Source organism: Acanthaster planci, linkage group LG09 (assembly GCF_054643075.1).
Source record: "Acanthaster planci isolate LZ-2023a linkage group LG09, COTS_SCS, whole genome shotgun sequence".
In the NCBI taxonomy this organism is placed as follows: Eukaryota; Metazoa; Echinodermata; class Asteroidea; order Valvatida; family Acanthasteridae; genus Acanthaster; species Acanthaster planci.
Genome location: NC_141785.1, coordinates 14,485,805 through 14,504,290, shown reverse-complemented (window position 1 = coordinate 14,504,290; position 18,486 = coordinate 14,485,805). Strand labels below are relative to the sequence as shown.

Genomic DNA, 18,486 nt, shown 5'->3' with positions numbered 1-18,486 from the left:
AAATAAAATGCCTAAAGAAGACAAGGGAGCATGAACCTGTCTGGCTGTTCAGAGGGTCGTTACATTTTGATACTTTTCGAAATGAAATACACCAGAAATTGCCTTTCCCTCTTTTTCCAAAATGTTTAATTCCTTCCGGGGAAAAAATTCAAGAAAACTGGGGATTTGAAAAATTCTTAACAGTACAGTATATGTAATTTGGTACATATGCAAGCATGACAGTGTTCAGAGAGTTGAGTGTACATGTATAAATCTAAGCTTAGTTGTAAGCAACTTGGGCTTACAACTACATGTAATACATGTCAATACTTTCTAGGCCATAGCAGCCATACTTTTCAAGTACATGTATCAAAGCACACAATTATATGTATTTCAATATCACCGTTTCCATAATATAAATTAATTATAAAAATGCAATGAGCCAACCAGTATACAAAACCAGCATTTACAAAAATAACGCTTTCATAATACTCTGTATATGTAAATGAATACATCTCCCAAACTGATCATTAAGCCTTTCCCCAAAACTATGAGGGTCGAATCAGAGAAATACTGTAATTGTTTTTTTAACGAAATAGGTTCCAAATCAACATTTGGACAAGTACATGTACAGTGCACTGTTTTTGCAATGAATACTGAACACATTTTTTACAAAGGAAATCAACTCTCCTAGGCCTTTCGTTTCATGATGTGTTCAATTCCATGTGGGGCAAAATTTTATCCCACAAGTTGGTCTCAAAGTGTCTCCTCAATACAGAGCCAGCCAGGGCAAAGTCATCTGATCATCTATGAAGTTTGGCTTTTTTGCACTCTAAATAGCGCTTCCTTGCCTCTGCCACAGAGTCCTCGCTATTTCTTATGCTGATCTGAACCCGCGTCTCTCCTGACTTCTCAGCTGTGTGAGAAAAAAAAGAGTACAGGAGTTTAGTGTTTCAAATTGAAAAGCACATTCTATCATTAATCTATAAACTTTATAATTTTGTAGAAAGGATCTCACATTTGGGCTGTTCAATAGCAGTTCTGTCAGAGAACTCCGCTTCGACAATGTCAGTTTCATCAGAAATCTTGGGTGCAAGACATCCACTCAAGGCGTACACATCAAGTTGGTGTAACCGTGGCAACAGCTCCTTAATCCACTCATACTTTGCCTGATCATTCAATGAAACAGACAAGCACTTAAGAAAGATTCTGCTTGTTGATTTGTCTTGTTGATGTTGGTCACTGCAGTCAGCAAGCAGTTTGCAGCAGGTTTCCATTTCACATTTGAGAAAAAAGTTCAAAATTCACAAGAGCCACAAAATGGATCTTTTTTAATATAAGTTTAGTTTGTTCATTTTCCCCCAGTTTTGCGAGTCACCACGCCCGTGTTCCCTGGGAGTCATCACACAGAGACTGATCTTGAGACTTGAGTTAACACAGGAGCCACAGGCTGGTTTGACAAGGGGAGGGAGGTAGTGGGAATACATTGTACACCTTTCTCAGGCAATGACTACTCACTTACATACATTAGAACACTGTTACAAGGTCCTTTTTCCTAAGAGTCTCCAATCCTCCGATTTCCATATAACTCTACATATACCCTCGGGGGTTAGGGTTAAGACTAAGACTTATCAGAACCCGAACACAAAGAAAAACAAAGACTTGGAACCTACGATACTCCTTGTTATAAATATGTGTTCGACTATGCTTCCTTACAAAAAAAGGTTTTGGTAGTATGCATATGGACAAAAACTGGATTTGACAGAGAACAATAAAACCTAACTATCCAAAGGTCCTACTAAACCTAATTGCCTGGTCATTTACTCAAACAGCCACACACTCAAAGGGAATCACGTAATAATGCAAGGAAATAAATGTGCAGAAGCATTTGGTTAGTCCAAGAAGGGGGTTTGCCCCAAATTTTGTAAAGGATGTTGTACATACCGAGCAGACAGTTCTCATGTAGACTTTGGACGTCCAGACAACCTCATGGTGTATGATCCAGTCTAGGTCCTCTCGGCCAAATAACTAGGAAATCAGACGAACGCCATGACAGTGGGAAACTTGAGTCATTAACTTTGTCTAAAACAAGTTTTGAAATTAGCTTATGGTTTTGCTGGGTGTGTATCACCAATGGCAGTATTTGAAAACACTGACATGATGGGTTTTCTCAATAAATGCACAGTTCCTGGCGGTCTATTATTAAACTGGCAACTGTGACAGAAAATGAACATTCAACAAGAAAATATATAGAAACTTTTGTTCACAAAGTTAATCTGTATTGGTTGCATTGAATTAGGTATATTACTTGTGATGACGGATGGATAAAAAGTGTTGTGCCGTGTCCTTCCATGGTTCAGAAGCCTTGTCCTGATGGTGCCTTCCTGGCAACATTACAGAAGAACCCTGCACATAGGGACCGACTCAACAAATCACCGTGGGTGGAGCTCGATGACACCTTCTCTTCGGGGAAAGCAGACGACTACAACTGACAAAAAAGGAAAAAAATCTTGTGTTAATGCAGGGTCAATACAAAAGCAGCCTTTGTTTGATTCAGATGGATAAGATTGGAAATTATCTAGCTCTGCGGAGGGGCGAGAGGGGAAAATATACAGATAACAGATACAGCCTGTCCTAGAGTATATCAAAAGAAAAACATCACGAAGCTATACAGAGACAAGCAGCACGTTTTCGCAAAAGGCAATTACAAAAATACACCAGGAACAGCCACTAAAACGCTCAAGATTATTGGCTGGGAGTCCTTGGAAACGAGAGGGAAAATAAGAAACTCAGCCTGATTTACAAGATGGAAAATAACATGGCAGAAATACCACTCAAGGAAACACCATAAACAGTTTCGTCAAATCTGATCCTCTACTCAAGCCTTTGGAAGTAGTTTTCCCCCCATCATCTGTTAAGGATTGGAAGGCGTTACCTGCAAACATCATTATTTGCACTTCACGAGAGATATTCAAAGATGGGTTAACAATGACATGTTTGGACAATCCACACAATGCGCAGGCTGGTGGGATGTGTCCTAATGGATATTTATTTGCCGACTCAACTGTACAGATACACCCTTTAAACCTCAAACCAACAAACCAGAACGGGAATGAAGTTTTTTATTCAGTCTGCCAAGAATATTGACACTCAAGGTGGTATTAATGAAAAGCAAGAAAGTATGGTACATTTGAACTCTGATAAGAAGAGCATTGTTCGTATAAAGTCTTGTTTATAACAGGGACAAGTTTAAGGTCCCCAATCTTTGTTTTGCCTTATTGATAACAAAGGTACACAGACATGTACTTGTTGTAACAAGAAAAACTGTTTAATTCCCAAGGACCTTGTTAAAGAGGATTTTCAGTCACATTACTTTTGACGGTCAGTGTTCAGTTGACACGGATGTGCGTGGAAACGCTCGCCTTCAAACTCTCTCAACATTCTGAAACTGCCGATGCAAATACACAGATTAAAAAAACCACAACAACACATAGGGTACACTTCCTGTAATGCCTTCGCCCTTTATGTTATGTCACGTAAGAAATTTCCATAGTCGTGTTCCGATGTACGTGTTTAAGTGTCAGGTATAAGTGTTCAAGTATTCACAGTGTTTAATCAGTATTTGGGACATAACCATATTGTTACTAGACGTTTCATCAGCCACTCACAGCTTCAAGTCTACTGAAATTTACTCGGGTACTTGGAAAAAGGCTCTATTTACTAGGGGCTTCACTAAAAACTTCACAGTGACAATCTTGCATCATTATTTGGTAGCATTGTACCTTCAGTTGCCCGTTCAAGATGTTTTCCAGCTGTTTGTGGATGCTGGATGCTGTCTTGACTGCTCTCAAGTGTATGTAGTTCCTTCGGCACCATGACGAGGGAGACTCACTGGGAAAGAATAAAATCACATAAATGTCTCAATGTGATGATCTGTGAGGTTAGGGCAGGTTTTCCCTGAATAGAAACATTGACACTGATGTTGTCCTGTTCAAGCAATATGAAAGAATAAAGAGGGAAAATGGTTAAAAACTGAAAAAAAGGAACTCAAATTCAGTTGCTGCACTTCTCACTGTTTTAGGAAAGAAAGCAAGAAAAGAGTACAACAGGAAATGATTTTCATATCAATCCTACTTTTGCTCTAAACTGTGTTTAACACAAAGCATTGCTGATTAACAAGCCAACCTCAAGGTTGGGGGCTGATTGCTTGAAACACCCACTTCAGTTAACGGCAAGGCACTTGCAAAGACTTAATGGCAGCATGCAACCCACACCAACCTGTCAGCATAACGTCTGTACACGGCAAGGAGTGTGGCAAAGTCATTGTTGCTTCCAGCCATCTTGGCAAGTGTTGCGTGAGCCTTAATTGGCCGCTTCTTTCTGTTTCTCGGCATCTCCTGTCAAAAAAGGTTGAATACAATTATATTCTGTTTTCCCACGAGCCACTCCCACAAACTAACACCGTTACTCCATGTGGCGATTTGGGTCTCCAGGTCAGTTTCCGGGTTATGCCTGAACCTGTACCACTGTTTCATGGCAGCTGACACATCCCTCAGGTCCCCTCTCTTACTACATTTCATTATGCTGCTGTGGAAGTACAGTAAGACCAGTCACACCCCAAACAGCTGTGACCTATCAGCACATGTCTGTAAATAATGAGCTCCAGTTGGGTTTGTAGCTCTATGCTGAGAGTGACCACATGGGCCCTTAGGGGTTACTGATCTTTCAACACTCCTTACTCTGCAGTGGTTGGGGTCTAACCAATGGGAGTCTACAGGCTTGTGGTGTATGCCTGGGGTGAGGACTACATGGAATCTTTGCCAAATTGGCCCGTTGGAAAAAGTTATAACCATATTTGGTGATATGGGGAGACTTTCATCACCTTGCAGTCGCCACTTAATCATAACTCCATGATTCCCAGGCTTGTGGAAAAGCACACACTCTTTGTTGATTAGCAACTGTACGGGCAACCAAGGTTGGTGGAAAGTTCACTCTAGATTGGCAACTGGTTTGCTTGAAACTGTACTCATAACCCATTTGTAATAAAGAGGGCGGTATTTTCATTTTAGTATTTAGCAGTTTTTATTATGTTGTGTTTTGAAAGCTGAGTGAGATTTTTGTAAGACTTAGTGAATTATTCTTTTGCTAACCATGAGTAGGTAAAAACTACTAACTAGCAAGGGAGAAGTTTATTCCCAGCTGATTTGCCAGGATAAAGCAGGCTTTGAGATGGAGGCGCACAGCAACAACTCTTACTTGGTGTATATTCTGTAGCACTTCCCCGGCGCTGTTCTACCAGCTCTCCCCGATCTTTATACAGCTTCGGATCTGGATACAAACACAGCACAGAGCATTTTGTTTGACGTCACTTTAAACTAGATTTTTTTTCTAATCGAGCCTTTCTCACGAAGCAGCGACTTTTCTCCCCCCACTCAGTAACAATAGTATCAAGATCACCTTGAGATAGGGACTATCTGCAGTGCATCCAGTCCTGTCTGAGGGTTGAAAGATAACTGCTTAACAAAGCCACTGTCCACAACATATCTGTCAAAATTCAAACAGACATAAAATAGTAATTTGTAACACAATTATAAACAAGAAAAAAACCCAAGGCTTCATTCCACAACCGGCCAATCAACATTCAACAGACTTGGACTGATTTCCAAATTTTGTCTGTCTGAGTGTTGCAGTTGAGATCACCACAAGAACAGACAAAAGACCAGTCACAAGACCAGTCACGAGTAACAAATGTGAACAATGACAAAGGAATGCCTTAGTTGCAGTTCATTTGAATAGCTTATGACTTGAATTCAAACTGGCATATGAAGCAAGATATGAAACGGAGAGGACCCGCCCCCCACCACTTTGTGTCGGTCATTGTTTCACTGGATTCTAAGGAATTCTTTTCAGACTCTTAGGGGGGATGCGTTAGGTAACAATATTCTAGAGTGTGTATAGTGATTGAACATGTTGGGGGTGCCCCTTGATCTCATTTCTTATACAGACTGGAGGTCTTGTGTCGATCTTGTGCTGGTCTTGTGTGGTCTTTTGAAAGTCTTAAGTGGTCTTGACTACAATGCCGGTCTGTCTCCCTCTTCATCTTTGGTTTTACAAAGTAAAGTTTGCACAGTCAAGGCCCTTATGCCCAATGCAGCTACATTTTCTGAAACAGACACATCAAACTACATGTATCTGATGTGAGGCTTAAGTTTTGTGCTTTTCCAACATTAACATTTGAAACTGATTGCAAGGCTCGAAAGGAATCTAAAAAAAATGAGACAAAGTGGAGCTTGGAAAAAGCAGCAAAGTAGCAGCGAGACATCATGTTCAATATTAGACTCCAGTCGTTCAATAAAATGAATGAAGTTTTTCTTACTTTATGCCGTCTATTGTCAATGACGTCCCTGCAATGTTGGTAGCAACCACGCACTTCCTAACGCCATCTCTGCTGGGTGAAATATCCGTCTTTGAGCATCTAGAAAGGTGAAATAAGACAATACTCCACCAAGTGACTAGGTGACTAGCGTAAGGCGTTTTCAATTTGACATTGAAGTGGAGTGGTCTGTGCGAACCGGATGTTTCCATGTTCTCATGCAGTTTCAGAGAGAGCATTATAACAACATGGCAAGGGATAAAACTATTCTGTGGATGGCCATCAAAAACAGCATATTTATAAGTCTGTGGAAAAATATACGAGTTGGCAGTTTCAGCAGAAACGTTCAATGAATTGAAAATGAAATAGCGTTTTTCCCTTTAGCCTTGGCTTAGGGAGGGGTGGACTTGACTGGGGCTGGAGGTGTTCTAAATAAAGAGGCCTGGGAAGCAGAGAAGTTGGTTACAATGGTTACAGGTCCTAGAATAAAACCATTCCCATCAAATTTTCCTAGAGCAAATTTTCAAACACCTGGTACAACCCAATATAATTTCTTGTTTATTTACTAATTTTGCACAAGGCCAGCAATTGAAACCATCACAAATATGTGTCAACACTCACCAGTTGCCATGGATCCATAGCCTGGTAAGACCATGAGGGCTTCTACTGTCGGGTCTCTGATATCGTGCCGGTAATCAATCCGCTCTGACTTCTTAAAGATAATGTCACAGGCTTTTTCAATCTCTGGCTGACCAGTCAGAAATACCAGGATATCTCCTTGCTTTTGCTCCAAGTGAATATCAAGAACGGTGTCCACAACCTAAACAGATTAACAAAGTTTGCCTAATCAAATATCAGGACACTGCCAACACCAACAGTTTCGAGTGATCACTTTTGAATATTCAAGTTATAAAAACAACAAAGAGATCAAGTTTAAGATGGGAACTGAGTTTTCTTCACTGAATGTCAAACTGGGAAGTATGCAACCATGGTCGGTTCGAGTAATCATTTTTTAAATGCAGAGAAGAGATTAAAATTACCAGAAAATAAAATAAATTTTGATATCTTTGTCAATCTAAAGTTTCTGTTGAATACATTCCAAATCTCCAAACTTTGGAATTACCGACTGAAGCACAAGGCTTGTAATCATTGATTCCTTATTATTATTTATGCAAAACACGGATGTTTATATGAATATGAATATTACATTTTGCTCCAACCAGGAGTTATTGCAAGTCACCAGAGACGAAGTATCACTGAATGGGAAAGTACCATCATCTTTTCACACTTCATTGACCTACTCCTTGCCCCTTTAGAGGCTATTGTGGGTCGATGGTCACACAAAGTGCCCGAGAATACCGTCTTGTTTAGCAAGCAAGGTATCTTCAGGTTACTTCCCTCTCTGTTAACTGTTCGCCGAGTACGACCACAGACTTGAACCATCGATCTCGGCTGCAAACACGAACACATTCGCACCCCAAGATCTTTAGAATTCCACCCTATTTCTGCATTCGGAAAATATAATCGCCCACACTAACCGACCACATTTTGGGTACACATAACTAAACCAGCAATCGGGTAACCTACAATAAGCAAACTCCTCACACCGGATATAAATATGAAACTAACAAACCACTGGGAAACGCCAACATTTCAGCGAAAAACTACCATAATCCGCAAATCGGCTACGATTTGAGCATGATTTTCACCAAAAAACCAACAAACCAAACTAAAACAACAGTTTCCCTTATCCACAACTTCCGGTCACATCTTACCCAAACCCAACCCTCAAAAAAGCAATTTGTTACCCAAAAAGAAACACACACACCAGCCGAAAACACTGGGATTCCACTTACTTAGCACATCAGCGCACCTTTTGGACAATGCACTGACCAATCACAACGCACAGTTCTTTTGTTACACTTCAGCCCATCCTCTGCCACATTACACAACCAACAATCTATAAACACCTATCTGGCCACTTCACAACCATTCAGACAACATGTCTAAGCTGAACAAATCTTCGGGCAAGAACAAGATCAAGGCCAACTGCCGAGTTCCACCTTCAGCTCCGACTTGGACATCCCCTGGGGACAACAACAGGCCCCAGATACATCCAGTGAGGACGATTCACTTCTCCTATCACTGGACATACAGTCTCCTGATCCACCGTCAACCAGCAAAGAACAAGTCTCACAACAATCACACCACTTAACTGACACACAATTTAAACGGGTGAAGGCCATTGAAGCAAAAAAAACACCAAGCTACATTGACGTCAGGGTGCGCCCACCTCGGCCTCACCACACATTGAAGTTCCAGGATTCCTTATTCAAACGCTGGGAGAAGCTACAGAACTGCACGGCGCTACTCTTCACCAAGATCACTGCTGAAGAATACCAACAGCAGCTGGTCAAGATGGAGGAACAACTCACCGTTGCCAGACGAGAGGCCTCCAAACCATCGGTGAAGAACTCCACGGCCAAGATCACACCACAGCCTGTAACCTGTTTGAGTACTTCACTCGGCCAAAACCCAACCAAAAGGAGTGAAGAGGAAACACCAAAAATAAGAAAAATCTCTTCTAGCCAACCGGTCTTTTTCAAGACCACCACTTCTATAAAAGAGAATTTTTTCAGCCAATGCTGTCATATATAACCACCATCTGAATAAAGGAATTATAATCTGAACCCACAAGTATTCCCTTTACTTTCACTTCACACATAGTGAACTGAGGAATACAACCATATACTTTAAACGAGATTCCTTGAGTTAACCAAGTCAATCAAAGCAATGGCCAAAAGAAAACTAAACAGAGAAAAGAAGAGAACACTCAGTCAAATCAAAAAGAACTGTTTCTCCACTACTTACCGAGCCAAAGCCAAAATCACCAAATCCAACCGCATAAATCGATTAGCGGAACAATTTGAAACGTTCAGAACCAACCTATCCAAAGCAACATTAACACACACGGAAAAGATCGCTTTAGGAAAAGGTCTCAACTTCGTTCCCACCCCCGCTAAACCAAACTGCACCACGCTTATAAAAGACATAAATGCCTTCAACTGAAAACTCAGAATTGCACAACAAACGATCCATCAACCATCCTTTCAAACTTCAATCAACTTGGCATCCAAAATCCACACCTAGTGCAACACGAGAACAATACTTGGAAGCCACCAAATTCAAACTTGCCCACATCAGACTACGATATCGACAAAACAACATTTCCAAATCTGAACTCGCCGCTCTAAGAAGGCTTAAAAACAACCCGGACATCGTAATTAAACCCTATGACTAGGGCAGAGGTAAATGCATTATGGATATCCAGGATTACCTTGAAGTGGGTTACCACCATCTTGAGTGCCACCTTTACACTGAATTGGACCAAGACATAAACCCGCAAACCACAACCCTGGTTCACAACAAGCTCATTGAAATGAGAAACAACAACCAAATCGACAATGCCACTCTGAGATATTTAGATCCACTTCCACAGAAATGCCAATGTCCAATCATGTATTTTCTCCCTAAAATACATAAAACCCCGCCACTGGGAGAACCCTTTGTTGGACGCCCAATCATAAGCAGATGCGCAAGCCCAACATCAAAAATCTCAGAATACATACATGTAGACTACTTTCTCCTTCCCATAGTAACCGTGCAACCAACATACATGTATGTCCGCGACACAGCCGATTTATTGCGCAAATTGGAAGGAACATCCTTTCCACAAAACGTCCTAATAACCAGCATTGATGTTGTTTCAATGTACACAAATGTCCGTCAAGCAGAAGCAATCCAATGCGTATGTGATGCTCTGGACAAATCCAACTATAATTACACTATCACAAACCCAACTCAACATATGTCCAATTACTTCTGGAACTCATCCTGGGCCTTAAGTGTTTCCGCTTCGGAAACAAATTCTTTCTCCAGAAAATTGGATGTGCCATGGGCTCTACAGCCAGCCCAGAAATTTGTGATATTACCCTTCATAAATTTGAGAACGAAATACTCCTCGAAGCACGCAACATCCTCACATGGAAGCGATATAGAGACGACATACTAGTCATCTACAACGGAAATGTAAACCAATTTCAAAAATTCGTTGCTCACATGAACGAACTTCACCCAACTCTGAAGTTCACATACGAGGCCTCCGAAACAACAATAAACTACCTTGACCTCACTACTTTCTAAGGAAAATGCTTCCGTAAAACGGGTATTCTAGACACAAAGGTCTACACAAAATCCACGGAAACATTCCAGAATCTCCATAAAACTTCCCCCCACCCACCCCACACATTCCGGGCATTCACATATGGCGAAACCCTCCGTTACACCAGGAACACTACCAACGAGGAGGATTTCAAACTCAAGGTCAAATCTTTTTCGGACAAACTACTCAACAGAGGATACACCCCGACAGAAATCGAAGCAACATCCAAAGTCTCACATGCCGAACGACCAAGGCTAATAAACAATACAAAGGATGTAACAAAGCACAAGAACCAAAACAAACAAGTCTTCGTTACCACCTACAACCCAGCCATTAACCACCGTGATCTTCACCGAGCTATAAACAAACACTGGCACCTCATTCAAAGCAATGGACTACTCTCGGAAATCTTTCCGGAACCCCCATTCATTGCTTTCAAAAAAGCTCAAAACATCAGAGAAAAACTAGTGAGAGCTAAACTACCGTCTAATATAACGTAGCCCAATCCAATCCCAACTGACTCGGGCTTTTACCAACAACCAGAAGAAGACGAAACACTAAATATACTGCTCTCCCTATTTGCCGAACAAACCAAAATGCAATAAAATGGCTGCTCTAATTCTCTACTACTACACAAGTAGTTACCCATTCTTGGCCTATCAACCATAAATTACATGCGAGTTTGTACGATTCCGCTCCCGGAATCACCCACATTGCAACTGATGAGTCCCATACGAAAGGACGAAAGCATGCTCTTGGTATCAAGAGGACTTAAAAAACAGTCCTCTACTCGCACCACCAGTCAATTGACAAAAAAACCCAATGATTGGTCTCGTTCTTACAGTACATGTATGTCCGTCCATAATCCATAATATTGGACATAAAAAGGCACGAGTTTACATACTCCAACCAGGAGTTATTACAAGTGACAAGAGACAAAGTGTCACTGAATGGGAAAGTACCATCATCTTTTCACGAAACTGAAATAGCTTATGTACTTCGTTTAATGATAGAATTTGACTTGTACTGTATACGTATTAACCCATTTATTTCATTTGTGGGTACCAGTTCCCGATCTTATACAAACATTTGCTTGTACGCTGGAACTCTCATATAATTTCCATTATTCTGATATATGTTCACATGCATCTTCTGAATGATATGAAAATAAACTATACCATACAATTTGCCTTTACTGTATCATCTTAATTCCAACAAATATCAAGTATGATAATGGTTACCTTGGTTACGTAATTGACTGTTAAGTCCCTCTGCATGTCGCTCTCCTCAATCAGATTGCAGTAGATATTCTTGACCGCATGCAATCTACCAGGGATTTCAAAGACCGGGCAACCCCCGAGGAAGTCTGAGAATTTGCCCTGGTCAAGGGTCGCTGACATGACAATGACCTTTAAGGAGCCTCGCCTTCTTTGGGTGGACGGGGATTGAGAATTTAGGAAGAGTTGCTTGACCAAGCCAAATAGGATGTCCTGTGGACAGACCATGATAAAAATCTTTTCATTGTTAATTAATTTGGGATTTTTGCCCTTGCCCAACGTGTATTAAAACATTGTATACTCAGTGTTTGCCCCCGAAGGCTTGTGAAAAAAACCACAAGCGTACTCGAATGGGACTTGAACCCATGACTTCCTGCTAACTAATGCAGATGTCTTAGTTAACATCCTCCCGGCGCAATCCATCCTTGGAAATACTTTCATTGTTCTTTTTTGTTTGAATGTTTGTAGGTTTCTAACTCTTTATCTTTTGAATACACAAAATAGAATCAGCAACCTTCTTTGATATGATCTTCATGAGTTTAGACAGATTATAAAACTTGAATGATACAAAAGCAAGGTGTAGAAAAACTTGGTTTCATACCGTGTCCAAGCTGCGTTCACGAGCCTCGTCCAGAACGATGACACTGTATCGACTTAGCTCCTTGTCTTCAAGAAATTCCCTGAGCAGGCAGCCATCGGTCATGTACTTGATAGCCGTGTCTGGAAATTAATATGATCACCGTAAAAAATCCGTCAGATCAAACTGATATCACAATATGTCTACTCGGCAAATACACAAGTGTTAACTGTTCCAATAGAAATATGACAAACGTGTCCAAGGTGACAAGATTCTGTATGATCATGCTTGATTAAAGTTGACTTTAAAATGAAGAAAGCAGTGAAGCAACAACACTTGCTTCCAGTGGTAAGGGGATTTAAAAACCTTCCAACTGTCAGACATGAGTCATGGTGGTATTGGGAGTAGGTTTTTTTCTTCTATTTCCTGTTCAATCAGAAATCACTGACACCTGAAAAAAAAAAATTCCACCGAAATAGCAGTAACACTAACAAATTTTTCACACATTTTGACTTAAAAGGCCAGAGACATAATGTAGACTGTACATTTTAAGACGGAAAGGTTTCAAGCAAAACAATACAACTTAATATAAATTTGTGCGAGAGTAAAGATTGCGCTTAACAACCATGTACATGTATGTGCATAGCATGTATTGTGTTTGGGGGACTTAATTGTGACAAATCATTATCCTCTTCCTAACTTAGGAAAAAAAGAGGGATGCATTATTGGCATATGCTTTGAATGGTACCGATGCAATGCCAGCTGTATAAAAATGGGTGAGGCTGGTTCACAGCGAAAGACACTTTGCTAAAAAAAAGCTGAACAGGGGATCAAGTTACATCTAATCATGGCTAATGCTGATTTAATATTTGTATTCAGAAATAAGGCAATTAGCTAGCCCATGTAGCCAAATGACATACTGTACACAGGTACAGGGTCATGCAGTTTAGCATCAAATGTATCTATTCATGTTACTGCTCATTTACACTGTCTTCAACTCTTTACTTCTGTTTTGAATGTTCAGTGACTGTCGCATTTTTTCTTGTCTGTTTTCAGTGTTTTTGTCCTTAGTCCAATTGTCTGTCTACAGGCTGTTCTCTACAAGCCCTTGCTTATATCAACAGATACTTCTGCCACACTTTTTGATAAGTTTTAACAAATGTTTTACCCTCAGCAAAATCAGGTATAATAATAAGTGATATATCTGATCACCTACCTGTATTTACACTAACGCAATGTGGTATATCCAACGCTTTTTCTCATGTTCAACATACTTGTACTGCAACTCGGAATGTTACTCCTGATAATCTCCATAGGTTCCACAAGGAGCTTTTTCTTTAAACCACTTGATGAGCTGGAGGTTCTTAACATAATAAGAAAACTAAACGACAAAAAAGTGTTGGGCATGACCTAGTTAGTGCATCGTTAATCAAATATTCCTCCTCAGCAATTGGTAAACCCTTGGCCAGTATCATTAATCTTTCTTTCACAACTTCATGTAGTATCGTTCCTAAACAATTAAAGATTGCAAAATTAATTCCTGTATATAAAAATAGTGATCCTAATAGCATCAACAATACCGACCCATTTCAATATTATCCTATTTTTCTAAAATATTCAAAAAATGCGTATATATTCGTATTCTTAAGTTTTTAAATAAATTTAGTCTGGTAACTGACTGTCCATTTGGTTTCCGTACCAATCATACTACTACTCATGCAATCTTTGACTTTCTGGACAAGGTTTCTTGTGCTATTGATGATTCCAAACACACTCTGGGGATATTTCTTGATACAATTGATCATGACATTCTATTGTATAAATTGAATTATTATGGCGTGCAAGGAGTAGTGGTTTAGAAGTTATCTCTTGGACCGAAGACAGTATTTTTAACTATTGGACAGTCAAATTCAGATACATGTATACAAAGATTAAGCTGTGGAGTTCCACAAGGCTCAATCCTTGGTCCCTTGCTGTTTTTAATTTATATTAATGATTTTGTTAAATCGTCAGATGTCTTTTCATTTATTTTATTTGCGGATGACTCAAACCTGTTTCTCTCACAAAATGACTTAAATACACTTACTGAAAATGTTAATTTAGAGCTGAAATCTATTGCTAATTGGTTTAAGGCTAACAAATTATCACTAAATATCACTTAGACTTATTATATGCTGTTTAACAACTCTGCCCATGAATTTGCTGGGGATATTATAATTAATGATACTTCAATTTTAGAAAGCTGTCTTAAATTTCTTGGAGTTTATATAGATGCTGGTTTAACTTGGAAGGATCATATTAATTACTTGTGTAACATAATACCCACAAACATTGGGGTCATTTGTATACATTGATTTTATCATACCTGAATTATAGTACACTTATCTGGGGACAATCCTCATCAAATAGTCTTAACAGACTATTACTTCTACAGAAAAGGGCTCTTCGCATAATTTGCTCATGCAGACCCTCTATTTGCTCAGTGTAGGACTCTTAACATTAAGGATATATATTACCACTAACTTTGGTCTCTCATGTACCAGTTTACTACAAATACCTTACCTTCTCTTGTTCAGGCAATGTTCATTCGTAATCTTGACCTACACACTTATTTCACTCATCTAGCCTTTCATTTTCACCCCCTACAAACCTGTACTATCCTTGCCCAAAGAACTGTTAAATATGAGGGACCTAAGTTATGGAATTCATTATCAGATTCACTTAGAAATTTAAATACTCTGTCAGCTTTTAAAAAGAATATACAAGATCTCTTCGTTAAATATATATTCGTAATTCGCACATACACACATTTCTGCGTTTTTGCAATTAATACTGATATCTTAATTTAACATACCATACTGGTTTCAGGCTACACAAACTTGCAACTACATGTTTACTTGTTTTGTCTGTCTTTGTGTGGTTTTGTGTGTGTGTGTTTGTAATTTAATAAGTAATGTTACAAACGGGGCCCAAATCTACAAGCATTGCTTTCATTGGGTACCCCTCTACAGCATCCTTTCTAAAGTGTATTGTAGTATCATTCAATCATATTTATGTATTTATTAAAAGTTTTATTATTATGTGTGATTATTATGCTGTAATGAAATAAATCTTGAAATGCTTCAACATTTTCACTGCTAAAATTGACTTTTTAGGATGTATGTTATCACCTTGAGATGGCTAATCATGCTAATGTTATAAACTACCGCAAGGGAAAAGGAGTGATGTCCGTGTATGGAACTCTTGCCTTACTTATGCTATCACTCCCTCGCTGGAACTGTACTGCCAGCCTACAGGCTTACCTTGCCGGCGGCACAGGCCTTACCATGCTTACTGATACTGATAGGTTAAGCCTAGTACTAGTAGTAGGCCTAATACTGCTAGTACTAGTACCGTACTACTAGGAAAAAACATCAAAAATGAGAACAAGAACAACAAACCTGCTTCATAAAGGAACTGCGGAAGTTGTGTTGACTTTTCACTCCCGGTTTCGCCAACAATAACAAGGGACTGTGAATCCTTAACAGCCTGAAGAATGTCTTTTTTGTGTTTTTGAATTGGAAGCGAAACAGAACCGGAACTGTCAGTCATGGAGGCTGCCATCTTGAATGATCGGTTACGTAGCGAAGGTAGAGGCGCCAGACTATTATTACACATAAAGCTATCAATTTAACAGTTGAATCCTGGACTTCTTTCCACCACAACTCATGTACATACAGTATCCAACGGTAAACATCTTTTCATTATGTTGTGCAATAAGTTTGTCGATGTTTGGTGCAATTTTGTCTTCCGAAGCTAGAGGCTGTATAAACATGATAAAAGAAGATCAGAAATCATGTTGTCACTCATCAGAACACAAAACACGGGTTGCTTGCCCAAGTCGTCAGGTTTTCTGTGCAGGAGTGTGATCAGATTCAGTGGTACGGTGACGTGAACAGGAAAGGGTGGGTTCAGAGCAATGGGTACCGACCACTGTCGGCTGAGCATGGCATTATTACTCTTAGGAGTGATGAGGGGGCAGGGCGCGTTTAACTTTGTATAATTTCAGGTAGTTTCACCCTCTTGTCAAGTCTTTTAGATCAAAGGACATGAAAGAATAAATGAAACGCATGAAATCAAGTTTTTAAATGTACATGTGGTGTCTTTTGACACTTGATTTCGCTTTGAACTCATTCTACATGTAAGTTAAAGTACATGCTCTGTCTGTGATACTTCGATGGGATTCTTTTGACACTCTCTTAACATCATCTTTGACATCACTTCTTAACATTTGGACATGGGCAGCGATAGCAGCAAACATGATAATAATTTTTTTTTTTTGAGAGTGGGAATTTTGGTCCAGTCAGTTTAATGCACTGAGTCTGAGCATTGCACATGTATGTACATGTATTGAACTATATTCACAAGCTAAGATTTCTAAAGCTAGCTTTCCAACAGATGCAGTACATGTATGTGAGCTATTTTACAGAGAAATGAAATGCTGAATTAATTGAAAACTTTGGTTTGAATTTTCAGCTATTAATTCCTGAACATCTGTGTGATGACATGTTAATAAATATTAATTTTCTTTTATTATGAAAATACAATATGCAGCTTCTGACTAGTGCTGGCAAGTAATGACATTAAAATTGTCAAGAAACAAGGCAAGGCAGCTCACAGATGGTACATGTGGAACACTCTTGGATGACATTCCAGCATACACCCATGATTTCTAGTATTTATTAACAAATTCAAGTATTAATACAGTGTCATTTTTACAGCATATGTCTTCATTCCTTGCAATTAATCCCAGATCATGGCTCTGGACCCTTATTCTCATTTCTCAGAGGATCTGTCTAGTGAACTGGAGGCCCTCCGTGCAATATTTGTGGGTGAGGGAGAATTTAAAGTTGAGGAGTTACCAAAAGATGGAGACTATTGCTGTGTGGTGCAAGTGCAACCAGAAGGTCTGGCTCAACTACAGCACTGCCCAGAAATCAATTCTGGACACTGTGGAGATGTTCAAAAAAGAGAACCAGAACACTGAGGAGAAGGAGGCATGTGATGCAGTGGAGAATGAGGAGCGAATGGAAGTAACAGAAGAATCACAGCAAGAACATGCTACACTACAAACAGAGAGGAAGCAGCGACCTTCACGCAGCCCCAATTACTTCTTTGCTATCCGCATCACCGATCCCGTCATCCGTAGGTGTGTCTAACGCATCCAGAATGCAGTCTGTGATGAGGAGCCACGTCTGGAGAACTGGCGCACTGACACTGCCCGTCTCCACCTCACACTGTGCACAACGGGCCTGGACGGCCAGGAGGATATGTCCAAGGCCATCCAAGTCCTCAAGGTGCTCCAGGGAGACATCTCCAGCCTCCTCTCCCTTGTCACCATGCTCAGGTTTCAAGGGTTGGACCAATTTCACGGCCGCATCCTGTACTCTGCTCCAGAGGATTCCCCGGCTCTGGCTAAACTCTCCCAGATGCTACAGGTGGGGTTGGCTGAGGCAGGAATCAATTTAGCGGGCAATCGTCCCAAATTCAGCCCCCATATAACTCTCCTAAAGGTGGATTGGAGGGCAACTGATGCGTTTGACAACACACCCATACGCCTTGATCATTACCAACAATTCTCACAAGCATTTATTGGTGTACAACCCATAGATACCATCCACCTGTGCTCCGTGATGGACCCTCCCCGGCCAGATGGGTTTTACTATTGCCTTGGTAGTATGGACATTCAGTCTGAACACTCAATCTAGCCTTGAAATGAAAGAACCGCTTTACTCACAACAATATTAAACTATATATTTTAAGTTTACCCTTGTCCTGTACTTTAATGAACAGGAATATTTAATTTCAAAGATGAGATTGCACCGGGGAGATGTAAATGAATTTTGGATTTTTTCCCTGCCCAAGGAGTATTTTTAGATGTAACTACCTCTGATAGGTCTCTTGCATAAATCATTCAAAAGCTATTCTAGCACACCAACAGTTTGATTTGTCAGCCTTAAGCTACTATAGTTGGATTTAGGGACCCGGAAAGGGTCACACAACATATAGTTGTCCTTCG

At 40.0% G+C, this 18,486-nt stretch overlaps 1 protein-coding gene and 1 pseudogene across 2 annotated transcripts; one reads left to right on the top strand and one right to left on the bottom strand.

Annotated features, from left to right (window-relative positions):
* Positions 1–109: 109 nt before the first annotated feature.
* On the bottom strand, positions 110–16,137 carry LOC147798184 (putative ATP-dependent RNA helicase DHX40; annotated as a pseudogene). Its single transcript, XR_015426426.1, has 13 exons — positions 15,869–16,137; positions 12,453–12,571; positions 11,816–12,064; positions 6,974–7,172; positions 6,356–6,454; positions 5,437–5,523; positions 5,236–5,307; positions 4,258–4,376; positions 3,353–3,870; positions 2,288–2,467; positions 1,924–2,007; positions 998–1,148; positions 110–895 (listed from the first exon to the last, which is right to left on the bottom strand). The product of XR_015426426.1 is annotated as a putative ATP-dependent RNA helicase DHX40 (transcript).
* A 1,288-nt stretch (positions 16,138–17,425) lies between these two features.
* LOC147798183 (uncharacterized) lies at positions 17,426–18,175 on the top strand. The gene is made up of 2 exons (XM_087141204.1): positions 17,426–17,500; positions 17,636–18,175. The coding sequence occupies exons 1-2, from the start codon at positions 17,426–17,428 to the stop codon at positions 18,173–18,175; spliced, it is 615 nt and encodes a 204-aa protein (XP_086997330.1).
* Positions 18,176–18,486: the final 311 nt, after the last annotated feature.

Bases quoted from the DNA above. Each gene is read 5' to 3' on its own strand.
- LOC147798183 (XM_087141204.1), top strand. From the start codon at position 17,426: ATGTTCAAAAAAGAGAACCAGAACACTGAGGAGAAGGAGGCATGTGAT. The intron at 17,501-17,635 runs GTAACAGAAGAA...TAACGCATCCAG, and splicing joins AGAATGAGGAGCGAATGGAA to AATGCAGTCTGTGATGAGGA.